Here is a 24,464-nt window from a genome sequence, read left to right on the forward strand (position 1 = left end):
TCCACAGACTTCGGGGCCAAGTGTTGAACTGTTGTCAGTTTCCGAGCCTCGAGTCTTGGAACCGGTGACGGAGCTCCCTCCCCCGGCACTGTTGAGGTCGGCTCCGTCTTCGATTCCTTCGACGCGCTCTTCCAGGCCCCTCTCCGACACCGATGTAGACCGCGTGGTGCAGAAATTAATGGAGAATACGGCCTTATCCAAGCTCATCTCTGTCTCCTCCCAGTTGGTGTCGAGACTCGAAGGCCTTCCCTTATCTCCACCTGTTCCTCCTCCGAAACCTATCCAGTCTTCGGAGCTGGGAGAGGCTGATCTGGTGATTGTGGAGCCCTCGGTGCCAGAACCGTCTTTCTCTCGGTCGGCTCCGTTCAGCTCGACTCCGTCGGATCCAGTACCGGAGTCTCGGAGCCGAAGATCCATCCTTGGATCCGGGACTGAGAGTCGGACCGATGTTTCGGTTCCGACGCTCCCTCTCGGGGCCTCGGCTCGGATCGACTCGGCTCCATCCTCGGGGTCGATGCCTTCGGTGCCTGTCTCGAGGATTCTTCCCATTTCCTCGGAACCGGGAGATACCTCGACTCGGGACCCAGGGGCCTTCGGCCTCATGAGGAAGGTGTTGTCTACCCAGACAACCACATCAGCAGAAACAGCTTCTCCTTCCCATAAAGGACTGTTATCCTCCTCTGCACCCACAGCTACATCTAAGCGTCGAGCACCTGTGTCTCAGCCACCCCTGGAGGGTGCCCCCTCTTCCTCGGAGGCTTCTTCGGATGCCCCCCCCGAGGAAGTTCCGAGGAAAAGATTGTGTAAGAGAAGACACTTAGATTCTCCACAAGAATCATTGACATCGGACACTGACTTGGATGAGTCAGAAGGGTCCCCAAAGTCACCCTCAGAGGATGTCTCTTTTTCTGACATCCTGGAGATCCTAAAGCAGAGAGGTGATTGGCAATCCCTCCCCCCTTCTGAGGATGAGTCAGTCTTGCTGAAGGCATTCGGTGCTCGCCCTTCCTCCTCCTGGGTCACTCCGCCCTTCGATGAGTTGATGGAGCTGATTGCTCGAAGGGTGTGGGAGACACCTGACACGGTGGAGCCAGTCCCTAGAAAGCCTAACAAATATATTACTGCCCCTCAGGATAAGGCTTATCTGACAAAGGGAGTGCCAGTGGACGCTATGGTGGTGGCAGCGGCCACGAAAAAGGAGATGTCTGAATCTTCCTCATCTGTCCATCCGCCTAACAGAGATTCTAGGACTATGGACAGGTATGGGAAGCGCATTTTTAGTTCAGCGGCTTTTTCTATGCAATCCCTGAACTATTTGACCCACTTCACACGGCTACAGAGGGATCTAATCAAAGAGTTGGGAGATACCCTCCAGGGTACTACAGATGCTGCTGTTTCAGAAAAGGTTACAGCACATCTCAATACCCTTACATCTATTGCAAACTCGTCCATGAGGCTGATCTCATACGCAGCCGAAGGATCGAGTAGGGCAGCGGCTTCAGCGATTGCTCTTCGTAGACAATCCTGGATGCGCTTATGTTCATTTGCGGAAGCCTTCAAGTCTTCCTTTACTAACGCCCCATTCGATGGTGCCACTCTCTTTGGCCCCAAAGTAAAGGAGACCCTTACCCGGTGTGAGCAAGAGTGAAAGACTCTGTCTGTTGTCGGAGTCCGTTTTTCCACCCCATCCAGACCGTACCCCAAAGGGCAACGTGGTGGAAAAATGTGGTTTCGTAAACCCCAAGGCTCTTTCCCAGGCACACAGGGTGATGCCCCCTCTAGAGGCAGAGGAGGGGGCAGAGGTGGAAGACGCCGCCCTGGCGGCAGAGGGGGTCCGCAAAACCAAGGTGACAGGGATACAACCCCTGGGAAACCTTTCCAGCACTCCTGAGAGGAGGCCCGACTGTCCTGCTCTGGAGGCAGTCGGGGGTCGCTTAGCTTTATACCCTCAGGCCTGGCAAAATCTTACATCAGACAATTGGGTAAAAAGTGTTGTTACCAGAGGCTACAGAATACCCTTCCTATTGCCCCCAATTCCGAAGAAAAGACTCCCAGATGTGCCGCCCCATCTGCGAGACCCTGCAGCTATAGAAATTTCAAAGCTGCTAGAAAAAAGAGTAATCCAACCAGTCCCAGCGGACCAAAGAGGATTTGGAACTTACTCAAGGTTCTTTTTAGTTCCAAAAAAGACAGGAGACTGGAGGCCGATTCTGGACCTAAGCAATCTCAATACCTTCGTCAAGAAAGAAAAGTTCTGGATGGTCACGCTTCAATCGATCCTTCCATTTTTACAGAAGGACAACTGGATGTGCTCAATAGATCTGAAGGACGCATACTACCACATCAAAATGGCCAGGGCGTCCAGGGATCACTTGCACTTCTGGCTGGGAGCCAGCCACTTTCAGTTTCGAGCCCTGCCCTTTGGTCTGACCTCAGCCCCCAGGGTTTTCACCAAATGCATGGCAGTGGTAGCATCTCACTTGAGACGCCTGTGATTCCAGGTGTTTCCGTATCTGGACGACTGGCTCCTTTCTGCCACCACCCAGCGTCAACTGATTCAAGCCAGGGATTACACACTGCAGCTTTGTGTTCATCTTGGAATTTCCGTAAATTTCGAAAAATCTTTACTACAGCCATCACAGCATATCTCATTCATAGGAGCAGAATTGGATATGCATCATTTAATTCTAAGACTTCCTCCAGAAAGGATAGCCTCACTACAAAGCCACATATCTCTTCTTCTGTCATCCAGAAAATCCCCAGCAAAACTGGTTCTGAAGGTTTTGGGTCTCATGGCAGCTTCTCTCATTGCGATACCATTGGGAAGACTGCACATGAGAGTTCTACAATGGCTACTGTTTGCACAATGGTCGTTCCAACAGCTACCTCTGACACACGAAATTCTGATCACAAACACATGCAAATCACACCTAGCCTGGTGGCTCCGGACTTGCAATCTTTCCAGCGGAAGACCATTTGTGCTACCCACGCCGACAGCTACGGTGACCACGGACGCTTCCCTGATAGGGTGGGGGGGCATCTTTCAGGGACAGACAGTCCAAGGCGAATGGACCAATTTAGAGTACAATCTGCACATCAATGTTCTAGAGTTGAGGGCAGTGTTTCTAGCATTGCAACACTTTGCTCCCCTTCTTCCTCTAGGGACTATTGCAGTTCAGACGGACAACATGTCCGTAGTCTGGTACATAAACAAACAAGGGGGAACCAAGTCTTATCAGCTATGCAGAGAGGCCATGAGAATCTGGCAATGGGCGGAGTCCATGGGTCGCTTTCTGATTGCAACGCACATCCCGGGGTCATCCAACGTCATAGCCGACAGGTTGAGCAGAGCAATCCTGTTGCCTCACGAGTGGTCCCTCAAACAGTCAGTTGCAAAGGAGATTTTTCGCAAATGGGGCCAGCCTTCCTGCAATCTTTTTGCGTCTCCAATGAACGCCAAATGCAGAAGCTATTTTGCCCTATTACCCCCTCCAGGGGAAGTCCCCAGGGACGCTCTGGTTCACAATTGGCCCCCGGGTCTCCTGTATGCTTTTCCTCCCTTTCCCCTGATTGCAAAGTTTCTGCAGAAAGCCAACAACCTGCAAAGGACGATTATCCTCATTGCCCCATTCTGGCCTCGTCAGATCTGGTTTCCCTTTCTTCTGGCACACCGCATTCGGGAACCCTGGATCCTGGACCCGGAGCCGGATCTACTGACCCACTCGTCAGGGGCTCCCCACCCCTCGCTACTGTCACTCCAACTAGCAGCTTGGCTGCTCCGCTTCCCTACTTAGCCAGGTCTGATCTTCTTTCACCTGCAGTTCAGAATATGCTAGTGGCTTCTCATAAAGCTTCCACTACAAAGACTTACACTAGTAAATGGAAGCGTTTTGTTTACTGGGCAAATACACAGCAATTGGACCCTGTTATAGCTCCTTAAATAAGATCTTGGAGTTTTTAACTGAATTGTTCCACCAAGGAGCTTCTCCTGCCACTTTGAGAGTGCAATTGGCTGCCATTTCCAACTTTCATGTGGAAGAATGTGGGGCCCCTATTATGGCTCACAGACTTTGTAAGGCCTTTCTGAAAGGATCTTTCCATATTAGACCACCAGTTAGAACTCCTACATCACCTTGGAATCTGAACCTTTTATTATCTAAATTGATGCTACCTCCGTTTGAACCAGCCTCTTCTTGTCCATTGAAGTATTTGTCGGAAGACCCTCTTTTGGTGGCCATTACATCGGCTAGACGGGTGTCAGAGCTTCAGGCTCTTTCTATTAAACACCCTTATTTGATCTTTCACTCTGACAGAGTATCTCTTCGCACTAATCCGTCCTTTCTCCCCAAAGTTTGCTCCGTTAATAACATTAATCAATCCATTGAGCTCCCTACCTTTTTCAAAAACCACTCCAATAAGTTGGAGTATATGTTACACAAGTTGGATGTCCATAGACAACTTAGATTTTACCTGGATAGAACAAAGGATCACAGGAAAACAGATCAACTTTTTGTAGCCTTTGCAGACAGCAGGAAAGGTATAGCAGTTACTAAACGAACCCTTTCCAAATGGCTAACTGATTGCATTATATTTGTTTATGCTGCTTCGGAACAAACTTTACCTGTCAAACCCAAGGGGCACTCTACAAGATCAGTATCTACATCCCTGGCTCATGCAGCTCGCTTACCACTAGACACTATTTGTGCAGCTGCCACTTGGTCTAAACCACATACATTCATTTCTCATTACAAGGTAGACAGGGTTTCTAGGGACAGGGCAACCTTTGGTTCCACTGTGCTCAAGAACGTTCTCCCGTGAGTTCCTCGGGAACATGAAGCTAGGGACGCTACCCAGGTGTAAGAACAAACGGCGAGATTGAACACTCTCACATTTAGAAGTTATGTCCTTACCATAACGTTCCATGTGGAGTGTTCATCTCGCCTTTGTTCTTACATTCCCACCCTCCCACCCTCAGGAAGAACGTCCAGTTTGGTGTCTGGTTTGGTTTCTCCTGCTTCTGCATTACGCAGTTGTTGTGTATATATGTATATATATATATATATATATATATATATATATATATGTATAGGTGTTTCTCTCAGTTATGTTGTTTTTGGCATGAATGTGTTACTCTCTCTGTTGACTTCTGGTTTGCTTGCAAACTATATCTGAGGTAAAGGCAGAGGTGGGTTTTTGGGAGTTAGGTTGGTCTCGAGCTTCTTCTTGATGCAGAGCTTGCCAAGCGGCCGACACGGAGCCGAGGATCGGCTCCAAACCCAGGTGTAAGAACAAAGGTGAGATGAACACTCCACATGGAACGTTATGGTAAGGACATAACTTCTAATTAAAACATATTAAAACAAGAGCATTTCAGGTTACACGACCTTCACCAATTCACATCCTTCAATAGTTTCAGTATTAAAACAGATGAAAGGTGTCACACAAACTTGAATATGCAATTAACATATAATATAATAATAAAATAATCACTAACATAACAATGTTATCTACTACCATTCATGTTTATATGTTTTTTTGAAAAAAAAAATGAACTTTATTAAACCATAAATAATCAAGGAATAGGCAAAGATTTCAACAAGTAACAATCAGCCCTGTCATTCAAACACAATTAGCTTTTTTGCATCCTCATATGCTTTCTTTCAAGCTCCCACCTATTCCCAGAGTTCAATTTTCACAATACTTTTTAGTTTTTATTCAGTACAAATCTTCTGTCATGCAGTGGTCCCCCACATTTATTATACACAGTTTCCTGGCATTGAATAGCAACTTCACTGTCTATACACAAAGACCAACTCATCCATTTATTTGGTGTTTAATTTTATGATCCTTTGTTTGTTGATTTGTTAAACATCTTGAATTTGTTACATTATCACAATTACATCCCCTGGGATTCAGACACGTCTTCCATGGCTGCACAAAGGCTGCCGTGCGGATGCGGAGTGCATGATGTGCCCTGAAGGTAAGTACTAATTAACTAATAGGAATCTCACACCTCAAGCAACTAATTAAGGGACTCACTCAAAGCCTTAGCAGTGAGAGAGTGGTTCCTGCAACTGTGGCTATGAATGCTGCAAAGACCAGTGGTGAGCGAACAACATGCATAAGGGTTTGTACATACTCAATATTTTGACACTACAAGAATGGCTGGAAGCCACACTAAGTAGTTCCCAGCAATATTAATATATGTTTTTACTGTTTTAAAAGTGGATGAAATGCATGTATAGGAAAAGGAGGAAAGCAAGCAGAGCTACATGCACATGGACACAAGGAAGGTAAATGCGGAGACGAACAGGAAGGGTGTACTTTTTTGAGTGACAGAACTATTTTCTTTTTTTTTAGAATGATAGATGGGAAGGATGTAAAGGAAAAGCAGGGTATGAAAACAGAGTGGAGGTACAGATGTAGGGCACACAATCAAATAAACAGACAAAACACAGACAGACTAAGATGGCAGGTGCTGACACAAAGGGGTTCAACTTGACAATGGAATTATTAGCCTATAGACACAGGGAGGTAATTGTTGATTTGGAGGACTGGACAATAAACAGAGGAAGGATGGGACACACAAGGAAGTGGGACACAAGGATGAGGGACCCACTCCTGATATCACTTAACCTGGGCTAGACCCAGGATTGCCCTCTGTATTGGGCATTGCCTAAAGTGATGGTGATGGCTGAGTCAGGCACTGGTGTGGCTCTTGATGCTGCACAAGAATCCTCTCTAGCTGGTCAATGCAAGCATAAAGCTGCCAGTCCATCATCTGCCCCACCACCTCTGTAAATTCTAACTGAGTGAGGAATTGTGCCCCATGGCACTGCCACTAGATGGAACAATGGCATTCCCCTCTGGTTAGAAATATTCAGATGCCACAAGTTATGCCCTCATTTTTCCCCCCACCAAATTCAATGATAAGGGAGGTCTGCAGCCAGATAGAGCACTGGCAGGAGAAGGCCAAGGCCACTGGTGGCATGGGTAACAGTGCTATGTCACTGGTATATTTATAGCCGCCGATGCAGAAAATGTTAACATAAATGGCTAGAAATAAAGCAACAAACATAAAATAAGGTGTAAAATGGAAGAATAGTGGCAAAGAGAGGAAGAGATAAAATAAATAAATTGGAAATATGAATGTCTCAGATAACCACTCAAACTGGTACATTGCCTTGTACTACCCAGCCTCTAGATATGCTACTAGAACAGCTCAGCTAGCAATGCCTAGGTACATAAGCTCAAATGTCACTATTGCAGAATGTGTGCCCAAATGAGCAGTATCATTGTAGCAGTAGCCAAGTTTGGGTGAGATGGGGTGATGGCTACAGTGGTGGTATGGGGATGTTGAATGTAATATGCAATGGGGATGGGGGGCAGTGTTAGCCCTGTGGACATGCTGTAAGAGACATGGTCAAAGACACAGCATATATGTAGTTGCACAGTGGTAACATCTATGCAACTCAAGATCTCTATCTCAGTACTGTGCAGGGCTGTATTACTGGCAGGGAAGCAGATCTTTCATCTGTGTTTAGTTTATTAAACAGATATAGATTTTAGGTACTTTGTTTCATGTTGGTATCTTCTTCAAGCTCAAATTCCATTACATCATCCCATACAACCTATGCTTTGTTAATGTGGAGTTCTGTTTCCGTCTCTAAAAGTTCTCAGTTCCAATGTTTTTAATCTCTGTAATCAGTCTTTTCATCTGTCTTATTAGTGGTTTGTCTTTTGTTTTACATTTTCTAGTTCTAGCTTTCTTATCCACTATCAAAACTAAAGACAGCAACATCTTCACCTCTTTAGTATATGTTATTTTTCACTGTCTCAGCAAAAACATTTTGTTTTCTCTTTTTATTGAGGAAACGGGAATACTTACCATTGTCGGAGATGTGATCTGTCGGTGATGTGGTCTCATTGATTTGGTCGTTGGGTAAGTGTTGTTTTGTGTGTCTGATATGGATCTCTCTCTCTCTCTCTCTCTCTCTCTATATATATATATATATATATATATATATATATATGGGTCTACACCGAAGACCAAAACACCGAGACCAAAACAATGAAACCCCACAACACCGAAAACCATGTAAGTATAACACACGTAAAAAACATACACAAATACATACACAACTGCCCCAAACTACCAACCACACCACCCTACACTACAAATAGGCAAGGGGGCAAGCCCCCTGCACCCCCACACCCCTACTTTAATATTCTAACTCCCAGATCGCACAAACAGACACACAAGTCAAACTCACACCCACACACTACAGTCCCTCACACACACACACACCACAGTCACAACACACACTTACACACAGCACTACCCCTCACAAATATGCTTACACATGCATACTCACCCACAACGGAACACCAATAGCGCTAAATCAAAATCCCGTAACATCGGGATTTTGAATTTCGCGCTTTTCGGTGTTCTGCAGTTTCGTTGTTTTGGTCTCCTTCAAAACACTTTCGATGTTCTGGTCTTTCGTTGTTTTGAAGGAGACCCATATATATATATATATATATATATGTATATATATATATATATATATATATATATATATATATATATATATATATATATTTATTTATTTGCACAGTCATAGAAATGATGTTCTGTATAAATAGCAATATAAAGCTTCTTCCAATACTATCGTTTAAAGCTGTTGGTCAGAAAAACAGCTATTATAAATAACTGATCTGCTTATATCCCTTGCCTGCAGAAATGTATTTCTGAAGGAGTTCTTCAATTATTGTGCTTTTAGCTATCCATTAACTATTTCTGATGCTGTAGCCATTTTTAAAAGGTCAAGATTTACTAACCAGAGACAGTGGCTCCATCTTCTTGCAATCTATCAGTTATCAAGCAAGGCTATTTGCAATCCAAAAGCACTAGAGACATGCCTGACTTTACAAACTGAGAACACTTATCTCTGATGTCATAGTTTTAAAACATATTTCAGTGCACACATTTTACAATTTACTTATACCACACAACCTCCTGCATTTAATCAATTCACTTTGTCAGTTTTTCTAGGGCATTTTGTGTATCCTTTGTGAATCATACCCATCTCATCAATTTTACATACATTCTAAGACCTGGTGCATGCGTTACAAGAACTGACTTTACACTGTATGTTAGCTTCCATCGCATAAAGTGTTATTTTCCTTTTTCATCTATCAATCATTTACTCCCCCATCAACAAAGTCATAATACCTGTGTTAGAAGCAACATAAACACAGTTTTCAGTTTGAGAACAGAGACTTTAATCAGTCAGCATGCAGTGTAGGTCCCCTATCTCCCACTTAGTTAAACATAAACTTTCATTTTTAAGTGAAGTGTTGACATATAATATTTATATTATAACATTTACATTAATCAGACTGTCCTTTTCAGTCCAGTACTTGCTACTCTCAATGGTTTTAAGGCACCATTCAGAATGCAACTCACATTTTGATTATATCACATCATTTTCCTTATAAACATTTTCCCTTTTTAAGTAATGTCTTCATTCCATGTTCCCAGTGCATTGTTTTTATGGATTTTTCCACTTTTTTTGAAAAATGTTTCATCTGTCTCTTGTTTTATTCATCATTTTTTTTGGAAAACAGGAAAAGGAAATCTCTCCCTTGAAGTATCCATAGCTTGCTTTTTTGCATCTATTGACTAACTGTTCTTCATCTGTTGCTTTCCCTGTGCCAGTTCAACTTGTGCCTGTCAAGGGTCTGTATAAATTTTTAATCTAAGTAGACAGAAGACTCAAAGTAATGCAGGATATGATAACTTGAAACAATGTTTCATTTTAATGCTGAGTCTTATGGAAGGAAAAAACATTTGTTAGTTTGTGTTTGTAATGAAAAGTTATTATCCACATAAACCCTTGTGTCTCCAACCATTACGATTGTTCCTTTCCTCCATGAAGTAGAACGGATTTCCTCCTTTAGTAGATATGTTTGCAGTTTAGTCAGCATAGGTCTCAGCTACTTTTTAATATCAAATTCTTAATATTTACTATATATGCTCTTTTTATTCTAATAGCTTCAGTAGAAAGTCCATTCCATCTGCTGAGGCTTTTTCACAAAAGTCTTTACAATTCCTCCCTTCAGTTTGTTCTGGTACTGCTGAAAACCTCAGGTTGTGTGTGTGTCACCTATTCTCATGTTCAATCAGTTTCTGTACCATTTCTTCATATTTTAATTGCTGTTCCAGGGCTTTTCTTTTATTTCCTTTTTAGCAGTTTGCATATCAAGCATTTAGTCTGAGTGTCTGGTTTACACATCTATTTCCCATGGCTTTATGTTATTTGTCTCTATATATTCCAACAGTCACCCACTTATTTTGAAACTCTGAGTATGCATTTGATCAATCGTTTCCCTCTAGGGTGACTGAAACATTTTCTCCTCCAGCTGTCATTACTATCTGCTTTTCCCAACGTTGCTCTACCATACTGCTTTCAGTTGGCTTCTGAGTTTTCACACTTACTGTACCTTTCAATTCACTTTTTCTTTTGCTTGTTGTCTTTCTGAATGTCAGATAATTCAGCTACCAATTTCTGCTAACAATTTAAACTAGTTTGCAGGCTTTTACTAATTGATCACTGCCTAAAGCTCTAGCTTTAGCAGCTTACACTGCTGCTGTCATCTTGAAACCCCTCATCTATCTTTTGACGTTCAGTGACCACATCCAAAATATTCCTTCTTGCTTGCTTGCCCTTTGTAGCTCTTTGTCTGCAGAATTTCATATCCTGAAGTTGACTGCTTCATCTTAGATAAGGCATGTTCTGCCAAAAACAAAGGGACAAGACCTCCTGGGGGACAAACTTTTAACTATGGCAGGACACATCATAGGTTCATAGGTAGGTACTAGGCTATCGGCCCTGGGGTCTATATAAGCCTAACCAAAAAGGTTCCCTGGTTTTCTGCACCCAAGAAAATTATTTTCCTGTGCCCCTGTCAAGCAGTGCCACAGCAGTGATCCCCGGGGTGAATTTTCTATTTCCGATCCAGTCGTCAAGGTTTTTCTTAAAGAGAGCCAATGAGAAGCTTTGCTTGACATGAATGGGTAGTTTGTTCCAGAGTATGGGAAGTCTCTAGGACAGGAATCTATCCCTCCAGCATGTTCTGTTTATTGTGGTGACAAGGTTTAGGTCCCTAGAGCATGTAGCTCGGAGGGATTGGGATTTTTTTAAGTGTAGCATGTCCAATAGCTCTGGGTTTGACATGGCTTTGTATGTTAGGTAGAGATTGCCTCTGAGTAGGCAATATGTGATGGAGTAGAGCTGGAGTATTTTGAGATGGTCTGCATATGGCATCTGTTTGAGGCTGGTAATCCTCTTAGTGAGGCATTTCTGTGGCCTATCCAATTGCTGTAGGTATCTTGTGAGATACATGCCAAACGGGGCATTGCACTCTATAATGAGTCTGATGAGGGATGAGTAGAGAGGAACAATGACCTCTTTTTTTCTAGAGGAGAACCCTTTTGTGATGAGGTGTGCCACGTAGAAGGATTTCCTTGACTACTGTGGTGATATGGTTATCAAAGGAGAGAGTACTGTCCACCTGTGTCCCAAGGTCTCTTATCACACTTTCAGTGTTTAGTGAGCTACCGCCTGTGTGGTAGTTCATAGGTACCGAGTTTTTCCCAAAGGGGATGGCAATGCATTTCTTGGCATTGAGCTTGAGGCCATGACTTTGACACCAAGCATCTGTCTCTGTGAGGCCCTTTTGTAGAATGTCTACATCATAAGTTGATTCTGTTATGGCTCCCAGTTTGCAGTCATCTGCAAACTTTGTTAGCCAAAGACCTTCTGTGTTGGCCTGCACTTCAGAGAAGTAGATGCCGAACAGGAGAGGACCCAGGACCGAACCCTGTGGTACTCCACTTGTCACTAGTCTGAAATCGGACTTGGAGTCGGCTACTTTTACTGTGTGGGTTCTGTCGGTGAGCCAGTTGGCCACCCATCTTATGACATAGGGATTTATGCCCAGTTTAGTGAGTTTATCTATAATTCCAGAGTGGGGGATGGTACCAAAAGCCTTGGCGAGGTCAAGATAGGCTGTGTGCACTACCTTGCCCTTGTCTATGGCTCTAGTGACTGCTTCAAAGAAGTCAATCAGATTTAGTAGACTTGATCTACCTTTTACAAACCCAAACTGAGTGGGGTCCATGGTTTGGAGGTTACCTATGACTTTGTTTATAAGCTCCAAGATGATAAGTTCCATGGCCTTGCAGACCAGGCTCATCAGGCTAATGGGGTGGTAGTTTCTAGGGTCCGTGGTGACACCCTCTTTGTGGAGTGGGATAACCGTCGCTGTGCACCATTTAGTAGGCACATAGCCTGAGGTGAGGCTATGATTGAACATGGTACTTAGGTGGGGTACCAGTTCATGCAGTACGCAGCCTGGGATGTTGTCTGGTCCCATGGATGCTGTGTTCTTGGCTTTGGAGAGTGCTGTCTTTACTTGCTCATCCGTGATTACAGGGGGTTTGCATTCTTCCGGTATTAAGATGGGCCCTTTGGAGGGTGAGAAGGGGGTAAAGTTAGCACTGAACCTATCTGCCAGGATGTTGGCAATATCGGTTGGTTCTGTATATTTAGTGCCATTGTGCTGCAGCTCAGAGCAGATCTAAATGCTGCCATTGAGATTCTTGACATAACTGTAGAATGTTTTGTGGTTGTGTTTGGAATCAGTGGTGATTTTATTTTCATAATTGGCTTTGGAGGATTTTATGAGGGATCTCAGCTTCTTGCTGAGGCTGACCAGGGAGTTCCTCAAATCTTGGGATTTTACTCTTTTTTTGCAACAGCTTCTTCCTTCTGTTGTAGAGTTTGTTTATGGCAGGGGACCACCAGATTGGCTTCCTTTTTTTGGAGGATAGCATCTTGGTACTGTTGGGGATGGCATGTTCCATGCACTCCTGTTGGTGCTTATACAGTGCATTTGTGTAAGATTCAGCAGTCGTACCTCTATTTTCCATCTGCATGGGTGTTGTGAAGTTTGCCACTTCTGTCTTAAGAAGCATGAAGTTGGCTTTGGAGTAGTTTTTGACTGTGGTTTCCTTGATGGGGGTGGGATATGGATGTCTAGGGTGATTAGCTTGTGGTCGGATCTGAACAGCGAGGAGTTGACCTTTGGCGTGGAACATCAGTTACCCATATTGGTAATGACCAGGTCCAGTATATTGCTGCCCCTGGTGGGGGAGTGGACAAGCTGATCCAAGGCATTGGAATTTATGAATTCCAGAAAACGTTGAGCAAATGAGTTGGTACATGAGTAGTTTTCCCAATTGATGGTGGGGTAGTTGAAATTTCCCATAATTAAGGTATTGGGTTGTGCCTTAATATTTTCCAGTATCTTAAGAAATGAAGAGTGGGAATCCTGGGGCATGGTGGGGGATCTGTAACAAGCTACAACCTGGATTGCAGTCTTGCCTAGTGTTAGTTGCACTTGGATAATTTCAGATGCATTATGTTGAGCAACTAGCCTGCAGGTGTGGATATCCTTAATGAATATGGACATGCCTCCATCTTTAGTGTTTCGGCCCAGGTTAGGTGGCCAAAAGGTGTGGTATGAATTATAGCCTGGTAATGCAGGGGTGCTCTTTGGAGCCTTGAACCAGGTCTCTGTCACTGCACAGATGTCGATGTTCTCCATTTTAAGGAATGCCTCAAGTGATTGCATAATATAGAATCTCTATTTTTGGGAACAGCAGATTTCGATAGCAGGAAAGAAAGCAGTAACCTCATTCTAGTTTCATTTGGAAAAGTCTTGTTCATAGTTTATTCTGCTTTCCTTTATAAAATTACTTTCTCCTGACTGTGTGTGTGTGTGTGTGTGTGTGTGTGTGTGTGTGTGTGTGTGTGTGTGTGTGTGTGTGTGTGTGTGTGTGTGTGTATGTGTGTGTGTGTGTGTGTGTGTGTGTGTGTGTGTGTCTGTGTCTGTGTGTCTGTGTGCATGTCTGTGTGTGTGTGTGTGTGTGTGTGTGTGTGTGTGTGTGCGTGTGTGATATGGAAGACAGGCCTGGCAATCTACTTCTGTTTTCCCCCTTATTTTACCTAGTAAACTCCCTGGCCGATAATAGCTGCTCATGGGGTTGTTATATGAGTCAGCTGTGGCTCATAAGTGCTGCAAAATCAGTGTGTGAGGGTGTTTATAGTGAGCCTTTGGTGATCTAAATGACCCAGTTAACAGATAGGTAAAAAAGGTTGTGTATGATCCAGTTTTGTTTGAAAGTCTGTACAATGATTACACCACTATGGAAGCTAACACCAGCTCACCAGTTCTGTTTGAAAGTCTATACCACGATTACATCACTAGGGAAGCTCACACCAGCTCACCAGTTCTGTTTGAAAGTCTATACCACGATTACACCAGTAGGGAAGCTAACACCAGCTCACCAGTTCTGTTTGAAAGTCTATACCATGATTACACCACTATGAAAGCTAACACCAGCTCACCAGTTCTGTTTGAAAGTCTACACAATTATTACACCACTAGGGAGGCTCACACCAGCTCACCAGTTCTGCTTGAAAGTCTATACCATGATTACACCACTAGGGACGTTCACACCAGCTCAGGGAACATAGTACCAAAAGTAAATTAATAGTACAATATTAAACAATCTCTTCCAAAATTATGGAATAAGCTCTTAGAAGTAGAAGTAAGTCATTAATTTCCTTTGGGAATAATATATATGGGATGTACAAAATATCAACATGGGGTTAAAACAATTGAACTCCAAAACTCCTTAAAGGCTAGTAGGTGATATGCTAGAAAACTGTATCTATGATAAATATTTTATATAAATTAAAAAAAAAAAAAAATATATATATATATATATATATATATATATATATATATATATATATCTTACAAATTTCAGTCATGCTCCTTCACCAGATGTATGTGTATATATATATATATATATATATATATATAAAGTCATGTTCCTTCACCAGAATCATAACACCATTAGCCACAGGTCCAACTTTACTTGACTGTTGTGTGGGATTGTGTCAAAGCCATGCTGAAGTGCAGATATGCCTAAACTGTCATCCCTTGGGCTACTATCCTAAAATACAGTCAAAAATAAAAATTATTTGAATCTTCTAGGACCTTTTCATTGAGAGTATATGTTACCAAAATGTGTGTGAGCCACTACCCTCCAACACTTTATAGTTCTCTATATTCATTATTTCACCTGTTTCTGTGGCCAAGTTTATACGCCTGCAATTGTCTGCCTTATGAATTCATTCATTCACATGGAGATTGACCACATCTGTATAATCCATTCATCCATAAAAGGATTCAGCATTCCCAGCAATACACAAAACAGATAATAAGTGCCTCCACAGTACATCCCTAATTTCATTTTATAGTCTGTTGTAACATCAATTATCCATCTGCATTCTGCACCCTTGCTAAAAAACATAATCACTTCTAAGTTCACTGTGTCTTGGGGATAAAGAAACACCCCAAATTCCTGTTGAAAAATGACCTGTTCTTGGTATGACTCAAAATTTAGAATTATACACCCTGGTTGTAAGGATCTGGATAGTATCATATGGAGACAGAAATTGATTTATTTTATTAACATTACACATTTTTTACATAAGCATTTACACAATGTAGTGAGTTATTGTAGCAAAACGGAAAACAATATCAAGTATTGATCAAAAGTTTATAAGGCAGACAAGTAACGTGTGTACACTTACAGATCCATATAATTTGCCACTTTTGTTCATGGCAAGGTACAGTCTGCTCTTTGATCCTTTGAGTCCAATGATGCCTGCTTTAGCTGAAAATACCTCCAGAATACCTGCAAAAATGATAACGTGATACATTAATATGGTAACAATACTGAAATAAAACATTTATCAAATATCTCTGTATACTTTCTGCTTCTAAATACAAACTGTATAACACAGGATTAAATTATTTTTTCTTTCAGAACTCACAGTAAATATTTCCCTTTCATATGCACTGATTGCATATATCTGTTGGTTTCTTGACTGAGAGAGTGGAATGAAGAAAACAGACCATGAAAAGAATCTGTTGTAAGAAGTGTAACCATTGCACTATATTAGTCAAACAACTATGGTTCATTAACAGAAGTGTGAACATGGGTTGTTAATTACTGGAAGCTCTTTTGTAAGCTGATACTCTACTTTTACTAATACAAAATTAAAGTGTGAGCTGAGCATGCTGTGTCTCAGATGTGTGGTGTCTGAGGTAATAAAGTGACAGGAATTTGTATACGCTCTTTGAAATGTTTACAGCATCTCCTGTCGTCCTGTCACTTCTTGCATCCTTTTTGTTCTAAACAAAACATTTCATTATTATACCATTGTATAGCCTTAGCTAATAGCTGACCTTAGTATTATTTTTGGTATTAATTTTACACATTGGTTAGATGTGCATATATCTAAATCTCTCTATCTACATATATGAGTATGATTATATAAGTAAATCTTGATGACACATAATCCCAAACTTTCAAATATTGCAAAAAAAAAAAAAAAAAGCCAAATGCTCAGTAATACTAGGCATGCTGCTCTTGTGGGCTATTTTAAGCCTAGACAATTTTCCTTTCAAAGGTGAGAATCAAACCCTCTACCTTGTGACTGTTAGGTAAGCAGCTGAGCCATTATACCAACCCCTCAACTGTTATAGCAACCTGCAACAAAATACCCCTAGCAGCTCATGCTACTATAGTACATGCTTTTTTTACAGAGTGGCAAGCTCTCCACAATGATGGTACAGAACGCTGTCCCTCTGGATGCACAGTAGCGCATTCTATGCACAACAAAACTTATGCATGCCTTTATTGCAGTGTTATGCATACTTAATGAATATTAATTACCTATGCAATCACTACATTTAAGGCTGGTGATATGAAGGTAATGAATATTCATCAAACAAACGTGTTGCGAACACAGTTAACTAAAAATACAAAAAATGCTAATAAAGACAGTGAAAATGACAACAAAACTTACATGATAATATGAAGCTGTATATCTTTCCTTATTTTTGCTACATATCCCCAGTTTTGTCTTTATATTTTTTACTCTGTCCTTCATTAAATTATTTTCTGGTAAATTATTGAGGATTATAATCAATGCCAGACATAAAGGATTATAATCAGTTCTCTACTCATAACGAGATTATTATGCACTCAAGACATGGATGCTAAAGTAATAAAAGGCTATGATCGATGACCCAATTATAATTCTTTGTAGTACATGGAGTTTTATTTGCTCCATGTACAACTAGTTACAGAGAAAAAAGGAGAAAAGTGTAGAAATGAAAATTGTTTTATCGGCTTTGAAAGCTGGTAAAGCGTGTAGCACTATCAAACAGACGGTATAATACCTCTCAATTTCTTTGCTTAAGAATTCTGGACTAATCCAAAAATAATGGGAGAGGGACAAGGAATGCAAATGTCCTTAAAGATATCAGTTGTGGAGAAAAACAGTTCCACTACCCTGACAATAACCTTAACACTATATTTACATGATGACATTGATTCTGGAAATTGGGTAGCATAGTCCTTGATGAGTATTATAAACTAATACCTATTGATAGCTTTTATTAATGACATCATGTTGTCATAGCAGTACATTCAGATGGTCCATCTGTGATAGGCATTGGGATTAGGGGACTTTTATATCTAGTTTTCAGACATTATAGACAAGAAGCAGAGGTTCTGTATTTTTTTTCATTGTGCTTGGCCAAAATCTAGCTAATAATTTTGCTTTAATTTTGTCCATCCCTAGGTGACCTTCTAAAATGTGACCATGGGCTAGCTTCATTAATAGCATCCTATAAGGTTTTAGGTTTAATCGGATATGCTTCTAGGCTTTTCCTAAAAAGAGGTGTTCAAGTCTAGTGGTTTTAGGCTTTTAACCAAAAAAAAAGTACAGAAAAGCTACAGATCCAAGTTAATTATTTTAAATGGCATCATACTTTAACATGTGTATGTGAATGGCATGCATTATTGAAATTGTCAGTTTTCTTTCACTTCTGATTTACTGTTGCATATTTTTACCATTCACTCTATTTAAAAAAAGAACTTATGTACTTAGGTTCATAGGTAGGTACTAGGCTATCGGCCCAAGGGCCTATGTAAGCCTAGCCAACAAGGTTCCCTGGCTTACACCACCCAAGAAAGTTATTTTCCTGCGCCACTGTCGAGCAGAGACACAGAAGTGATCCCCGGGGTGTATTTCCTATTTCCCATCCACTCATCAAGATTTTTCTTGAAGAGTGCTAATGAAGAACTTTGCTTGACATAGATGGGTAGCCTGTTCCAGAGTATGGGAAGTCTCTGTGACAGGAATCTATCCCTCCAGCATGTCCTGTTTATTGTGTTGACAAGGTTTAGGTCCCTAGAGCATGTAGCTCGGAGGGATTGGGATTTCTTTAGGTGTAGCATGTCCAACAGCTCTGGGTTTGACCTAGCTTTATATGTTAGGCAGAGATCACCTCTGAGTAGGCGATATGCTATGGAGTAAAACTGGAGTTTTTTGAGATGGTCAGTGTAGGGCATTTATTTGAGGCCAGTAATCCTCTTTGTGAGGTACTTCTGTGGCCTTTCCAGTTGCTGCAGATGTCTTGTGAGGTACATTCCAAAAGGGGCATTGTACTCTATAATGGGTCTAATGAGTGTCGAGCAGAGAGGAACAATGACCTCTTTCTTCCTGGATGAGAACCCTTTTATGATGAGGTGTGCCACGTAGAAGGACTTCCTGACTACTGTGGTGATGTGACTATCAAAGGAGAGACTACTGTCCACCTGGGTCCCAAAGTCTCTTATCACGCATTCGGTGTTAAGTAGATTGCTGCCTATGTGGTAGTTCATGGGTACATAGTTTTTACCAAAGGGGATGACACTGCACTTTTTGGCAATGAGCTTGAGGCCATGGCTCTGACACCAGGCATCTGTCTCAGCGAGGCCCTTCTGTAAGATGTCCACATCATCTGGAAACTTGACTATGGCTCCTAGTTTGCAGTCATCTGTGAACTTCGTTAGCCAGAGGCCTTCTGTGTTAGCCTGTACTTCAGAGAAGTAGATACCAAACAGGAGAGGTCCCAGGACAGAACCCTGTGGTACTCCACTTGTCACTACTTTGAGGTCAGATTTGGAGTCTGCAACTTTTACAGTGTGGGTTCTGTCAGTGAGCCAGTTGGCAACCCATCTTGTGACGTAGGGATTTATACCTAGTTTAGTGAGTTTAGCTATAATTCCAGAATGGGGTATGGTGTTGAAAACCTTGGCGAGGTCAAGATAGGCTGTGTGAACCATAATGTTCTATCTGTGTTATCCATTTTCATTCTTCCTCAACCTACCTTGAATCTGACTCAGCCATTACAGTAGCTTGTGGTAACCAAATAACTCTCAAGCTTCTCCCTTATCCATAATGCACCCTTCCTAAGTACCTCACATCTTGTTTGCTAAGAAAAGTAAAAGAAAATATCAGAAATATCTAGAGAGACTATAGCTGGAGCTCAGTACAAGGTAAGTTTCCACTAAAGGCTACTCATTCATCTAAGAGTTCAAGGGTAGGGGGATAGTGGATGGGGAGTTGAGGAAGAATGAAAATGGAACACTATGGTGAGTATATAACTTCTTTATCTGATGTTGTCAATTTCATTCTATCCTCAACCTATAGGACAGAGTCCCCAGCTGGACTCAAGGAAAGATGATGTTCATCGTGTTTCACTGTTGCAGTCATTACTCTTGGGTTATCCTGCTGGCAGGCTACCCGCAGTCGGCCAGAATTCCAAAGTCTAGGTCCCGGCATCAGTTGCTGTTACCTCTTCCCTGACGTCAGTGCGCCAGGGGTATAAAAGATGCAGCCAACGCCATTTTCTACAGTCTTTCTTGCCACGTGGTGCCCAAAGCAAAAGCAGTTCACAAGTGCCGGTCGGCCGACTCCTGAGATTTTCAAATTCGAATTTCAGAACTGAAGTCTTCATTAAAGCTAAGTACCCTGTTTGGGAAACTTTTTTCTTGCTCCAGACTGATGTCAGAAAAAGTTAACAATTGTATTTCCTGTGGGAAGCAAATACCTCATAAGGATTTTCACTCTTACTGTATTCCTTGCCTAGGCCCTGATAACAACGTTGCTAGCTGTCGATTTTGTGCTAGATTTAACCAACGCACTATCAAGCGTCAGTCTGATTTTGCATTTCATTACTTTGGCCGAAGATTTAATTATATAATGCCGTTGGATCAGCCGACAACCGGAGTTTACAAAAAATGCAAGGACAAGGAAAAAGATAGGCATCCGAGGTCCAAAACCGACGACGAAGCCTCTGCTAGGCCAGTCGCCGGTTCTCAGTGAGGCACTTTCGCAGCACCTGGCACCCGCTACCTCAGAGCCACAGGCCACTTCTGACTCTCACGTGGAGCTGACTGGGCCTCTGGAAACTGAAAGTATTGGACCCTCGGAAATCATTCCCTCAGATGGGTCCGGAGCCGCTGAGCAGGCATCGGCTTCTAAGGGTGTCTTCAGACCTACACAACTATATATTAAGCCATCTTCAGCTTCAACGACAAAGACTAAAGCAGCTCTAAAGACAAAGAAACAAGTATAGCATTCTCCTTCTCAGACTTCCATGCCTAAAAAACAGATGCTCAAAATGGCCGAAGACCTAATTAGTTTGATCAGGGGTTCCCATCCCCCTCCTGATAAGAGGCCTAGGCAAGAGACAGAGTATGATTCCTCTGATCAGGTTTCGATTTCCTCTGATTCATCTTCCGAACAGGATTACCCCATGCTTCCCTATGAGGATTCTGAGACTGAAGAATCCATTCCTTCAGCCTCACCTCCTGAGGATTATTCTTTTGGAGAAACCCTGCATACCATGAGGGAGCATTTCCACTGGGAGAGCCAAGATTATTCTGAATCTAAGAAAAGGCTCAGAGACTTTCTGCTACTTCCTCAGCACAGACCCCTTGCTATTCCACCTGTCCTGGATATTGTAGATGATGTATTTTCAGAGTCCGGCCTGTCCCCTGACTCTTTACCCCCTGCACCTGCTAAGCCAGACAGGTACTACAGGGTCCCGGATTTTCATAAATTCCTATATAAAAACCCAGCTGCTGACCCAGAAACTATATCTCAGGGTCCCAAAGGGGTTAAAGCTTCCACTGCAAAAAACCCTGTCCCCTCTGATAGGGATTCTAGGGCTCTAGACAGATGGGGGAAAAAGGTCTACACTTCTGCTACCCTGGCTGTAAGGGCTTTAAATTGTCAGTTTCATATGCTTAAATATCAGCAATATTTAATGTCACTGCTTAAACAGAAATTGTTGACAAATACTGAAAGTTCAGAGAACAAGGAATTGCAGGACTTATTGCATGCAGCTGAACAAGTGGGAAAGCATACTTTGCAATGTGGTTATGATTCACTGGAGGCCTCTTGCAGGGCCGCTGTTACAGGTTCTGTTATTAGAAAGCATGCTTGGTTAAAGGAACAGAATCTGCCTGTTCATGTTAAAGCAAAATTATTAGATGCACCATTACAGCATGATACTTTGGTACTAAAGCAGAAGAGGTGTTGAAAAAAATGGAGGATAAAGCAAAATCCATGCAGACAGTCAAGGATTTCTTACAGGTGCAGTCACCCAGATTTAGCAGGAACTGGCCCTCTAAAAATTGGTCCTTTCCAGCGTCAGACAGACCACAAAGAGGCAGACACAGGCATCCTAGAGGCAGATCTCAGCCCCAAGGCTCATACAGGCCTAAACAATGGGGTGCTCCTACCTCCAAAAGCAGAGAAGACAAATCACAGCCTTACAGGAAACAGTCCCAATGACTTTCCTCTACCAGATCCAAGCACTTTTCTTTTGTCAGCCCCCTTGGGGGGAAAACTAACACTTTTTTATCAAATTGGCAAATGGTTACCCAAGACAAATGGGTCCTGAACATAGTGTCCCAAGGCTAAAGGTTCCATATTTCACACCCTACCAAAGTCAAAAGGTATGTCAGACCTGCCACACAATCAATTGGTAGAGGCACAAAAACAAATTACAGCCCTCATGGACATGAGGGCCATTCAGCAAGTACCACTACAAGAGCAGGGACAAGGATTTTACTCCAGACTTTTTCTAGTACCCAGAAAGGACAAAACCTGGAGACCAATACTGGACTTGTCAATTTTAAATACGTTCCTGGAAGTTCCAAAATTCAAGATGTTGACTCTACAGCAACTACTGCCCATGCTGGGCAAGAAGGCTTGGCTCGTAACTTTGGACCTAAAAGAGGCTTACCTGCATGTCCCAATCAGACAATCTTGCAGAAGATACCTCAGATTCATAGCTGGCTCAATGCATTACCAATTCTCTGCACTGCCCTTTGGCTTATCTACTGTGCCCAGGGTCTTCACAAAATGCCTGGCACCAGTAATTGCGTTTTGCAGACAAAAAGGAATTCAAATATATCCCTAGTTGGACGACTGCCTAATTCAAGCAGATAACAAAGACATTCTTCTGAAGCATCTGGCGTTTGTAAAAATATTATTAATTGGCCTAGGATACACAGTAAACGAAAATAAATCAAAACTAGTGCCCTCTCAAGAGATAATATTCCTGGGTGCAAGCTTAAATACAACTGCCCAGATGGCTTATCTCATGCCAAACAAACAAAAGCATCTGACTACTTACTTCAAGAAATTGGCAACAAAAACCCACTTATCTGCAAGGAAAATCCTGCAGGCCTTGGGTTTCATGGCATCTTTTATTCTACTAATTCCATATGCCAGACTGCATATGAGGAAACTAGAATGGTACCTAAAAAGTGTTTGGACTCAGCATTGCCACAGCCTGGAGACAGTAATTGCACTCATTCCTTGCCTGCAACAGGACTTTTGATGGTGGGCCATTCAGTTTACCCACAGCCAGACAGACACTGACAACAGATGCATCAGATTATGCCTGGGGGGCCCATATGGCAGGAAAATGTATTCAGGGCACATGGCCTGCAAACCAGATGCATCTTCACATCAATCAAAAAGAGATGCTAGCTGTTCAAAATGCCCTGACAGCTTTCAAGGACCTACTTCATCCAGGACAGTTACTGATAAAGATGGACAACACTGCGGTCATGTGGTACATAAACAAGCAGGGAGGTACACATTCCTACCCCCTCTGCAGACAAGCAATGACCTTATGGGACACAGCATTGGCTTTTCAAATTCACCTGCAAGCACAATTCCTGCCAGGAAAAACTAATACTCTGGCAGACAAACTAAGCAGAAACCTCATGGATCCCCACGAATGGAAACTGGATCCACAAGTCTTTGGCATGATAATAAGGAAATGGGGATGACCAGACATAGATCTATTTGCCTCCCCTCACAACTGCCAATTGCAGAGATTTTGCACAAGGATTTATCACAAGCAAGCATGGAAAGTGGATGCCCTATCCTTTAGGTGGAAAAATCTAACGGTATATGCTTTTCCCCCACTGCTTCTCCTTTCCAGGGTACTCCTAAAGGTCAGACAAGAGAAGCCAAAAATGATACTGATTGCACCAGACTGGCCATGCCAGCACTGGTACCCAATCCTAAAGAGCTTGTCTCAAGGTCCAGCATGGATTTTGCCTCAGACTTCTCACTTGCTGACCCAACAAAACAATCATATCCTGCACAGCCAACTCAGAACCTTAAATCTGGCAGCATGGCGGATAATGCAGCCATTCAGAACACTCCTCTTTCAAAAGCTGTTATGGATGCTATCTTGGAGGCCAGGAGGCCCAGCACCAGAAAATCTTATGCAGAAAAATGGAAGAGATTCTGTGCTTGGAACCAGGAACAAGGCATCGACACGTGTGTACCAAATATCCCTCAGATTTTACAATACCTAACTGAGATGCTGAACAAAGACCTTTCCTTCTCATCAATTAAGATCCATGCCTCTGCCATTTCAGCCCATTACAATATGGAACCACCTATCTTTTCTCATCCTTTAATAAGGCAGTACCTCAGAGGGGCCAAAAACATTAGGCCTCCAAGGAGAGCACCAATTCCGGCCTGGGACCTCAATTATGTTTTGGAAAAACTCACACAGCCTCCTTTCAAGCCAGCAACAACAGCAGATATAAAATTCTTATCCTGGAAAACAGCTCTGCTCCTAGTAATAACCTCTGCAAGGCGAGTCTTGGAGTTACAAGCACTCATGACTGTGGAACCTTTCATCATTTTTCATCCAGACAGGGTTTCTCTGAGGACAAACCCTAAATTTATGCCTAAGGTGGTGTCCAGTGTGGCCCTTAACCAAACCATTCACTTGCCAACCTTTTATCCTAATCCACAGAACAAGGGTGAGAAAATTCTGCATTATTTGGACATACACAGGCAGTTAAGCTTCTACTTGGACAAAACTAAAGCTTTCAGAAAGACTGAGCAACTTTTACTGTCATATGCTGCAGGATCACAAGG

The 24,464-nt window shown here is 42.5% G+C and overlaps 1 protein-coding gene across 1 annotated transcript in view; it reads right to left on the reverse strand.

Moving 5' to 3' along the window:
- LOC122802151 (fibroblast growth factor 4A-like) overlaps positions 1 to 24,464 on the reverse strand; it is a 182,621-nt gene that overhangs the window by 9,698 nt on the left and 148,459 nt on the right. Inside the window, exon 3 of the mRNA XM_044071828.1 lies at positions 15,735 to 15,838. Coding sequence (XP_043927763.1) covers positions 15,735 to 15,838 — 104 coding nt within the window. The remainder of the gene's footprint in view (positions 1 to 15,734; positions 15,839 to 24,464) is intronic.

The sequence above is a fragment of the Protopterus annectens genome, chromosome 5.part0 (assembly GCF_019279795.1).
Source record: "Protopterus annectens isolate FY-2018-M chromosome 5.part0, PAN1.0, whole genome shotgun sequence".
In the NCBI taxonomy this organism is placed as follows: domain Eukaryota; kingdom Metazoa; phylum Chordata; order Ceratodontiformes; family Protopteridae; genus Protopterus; species Protopterus annectens.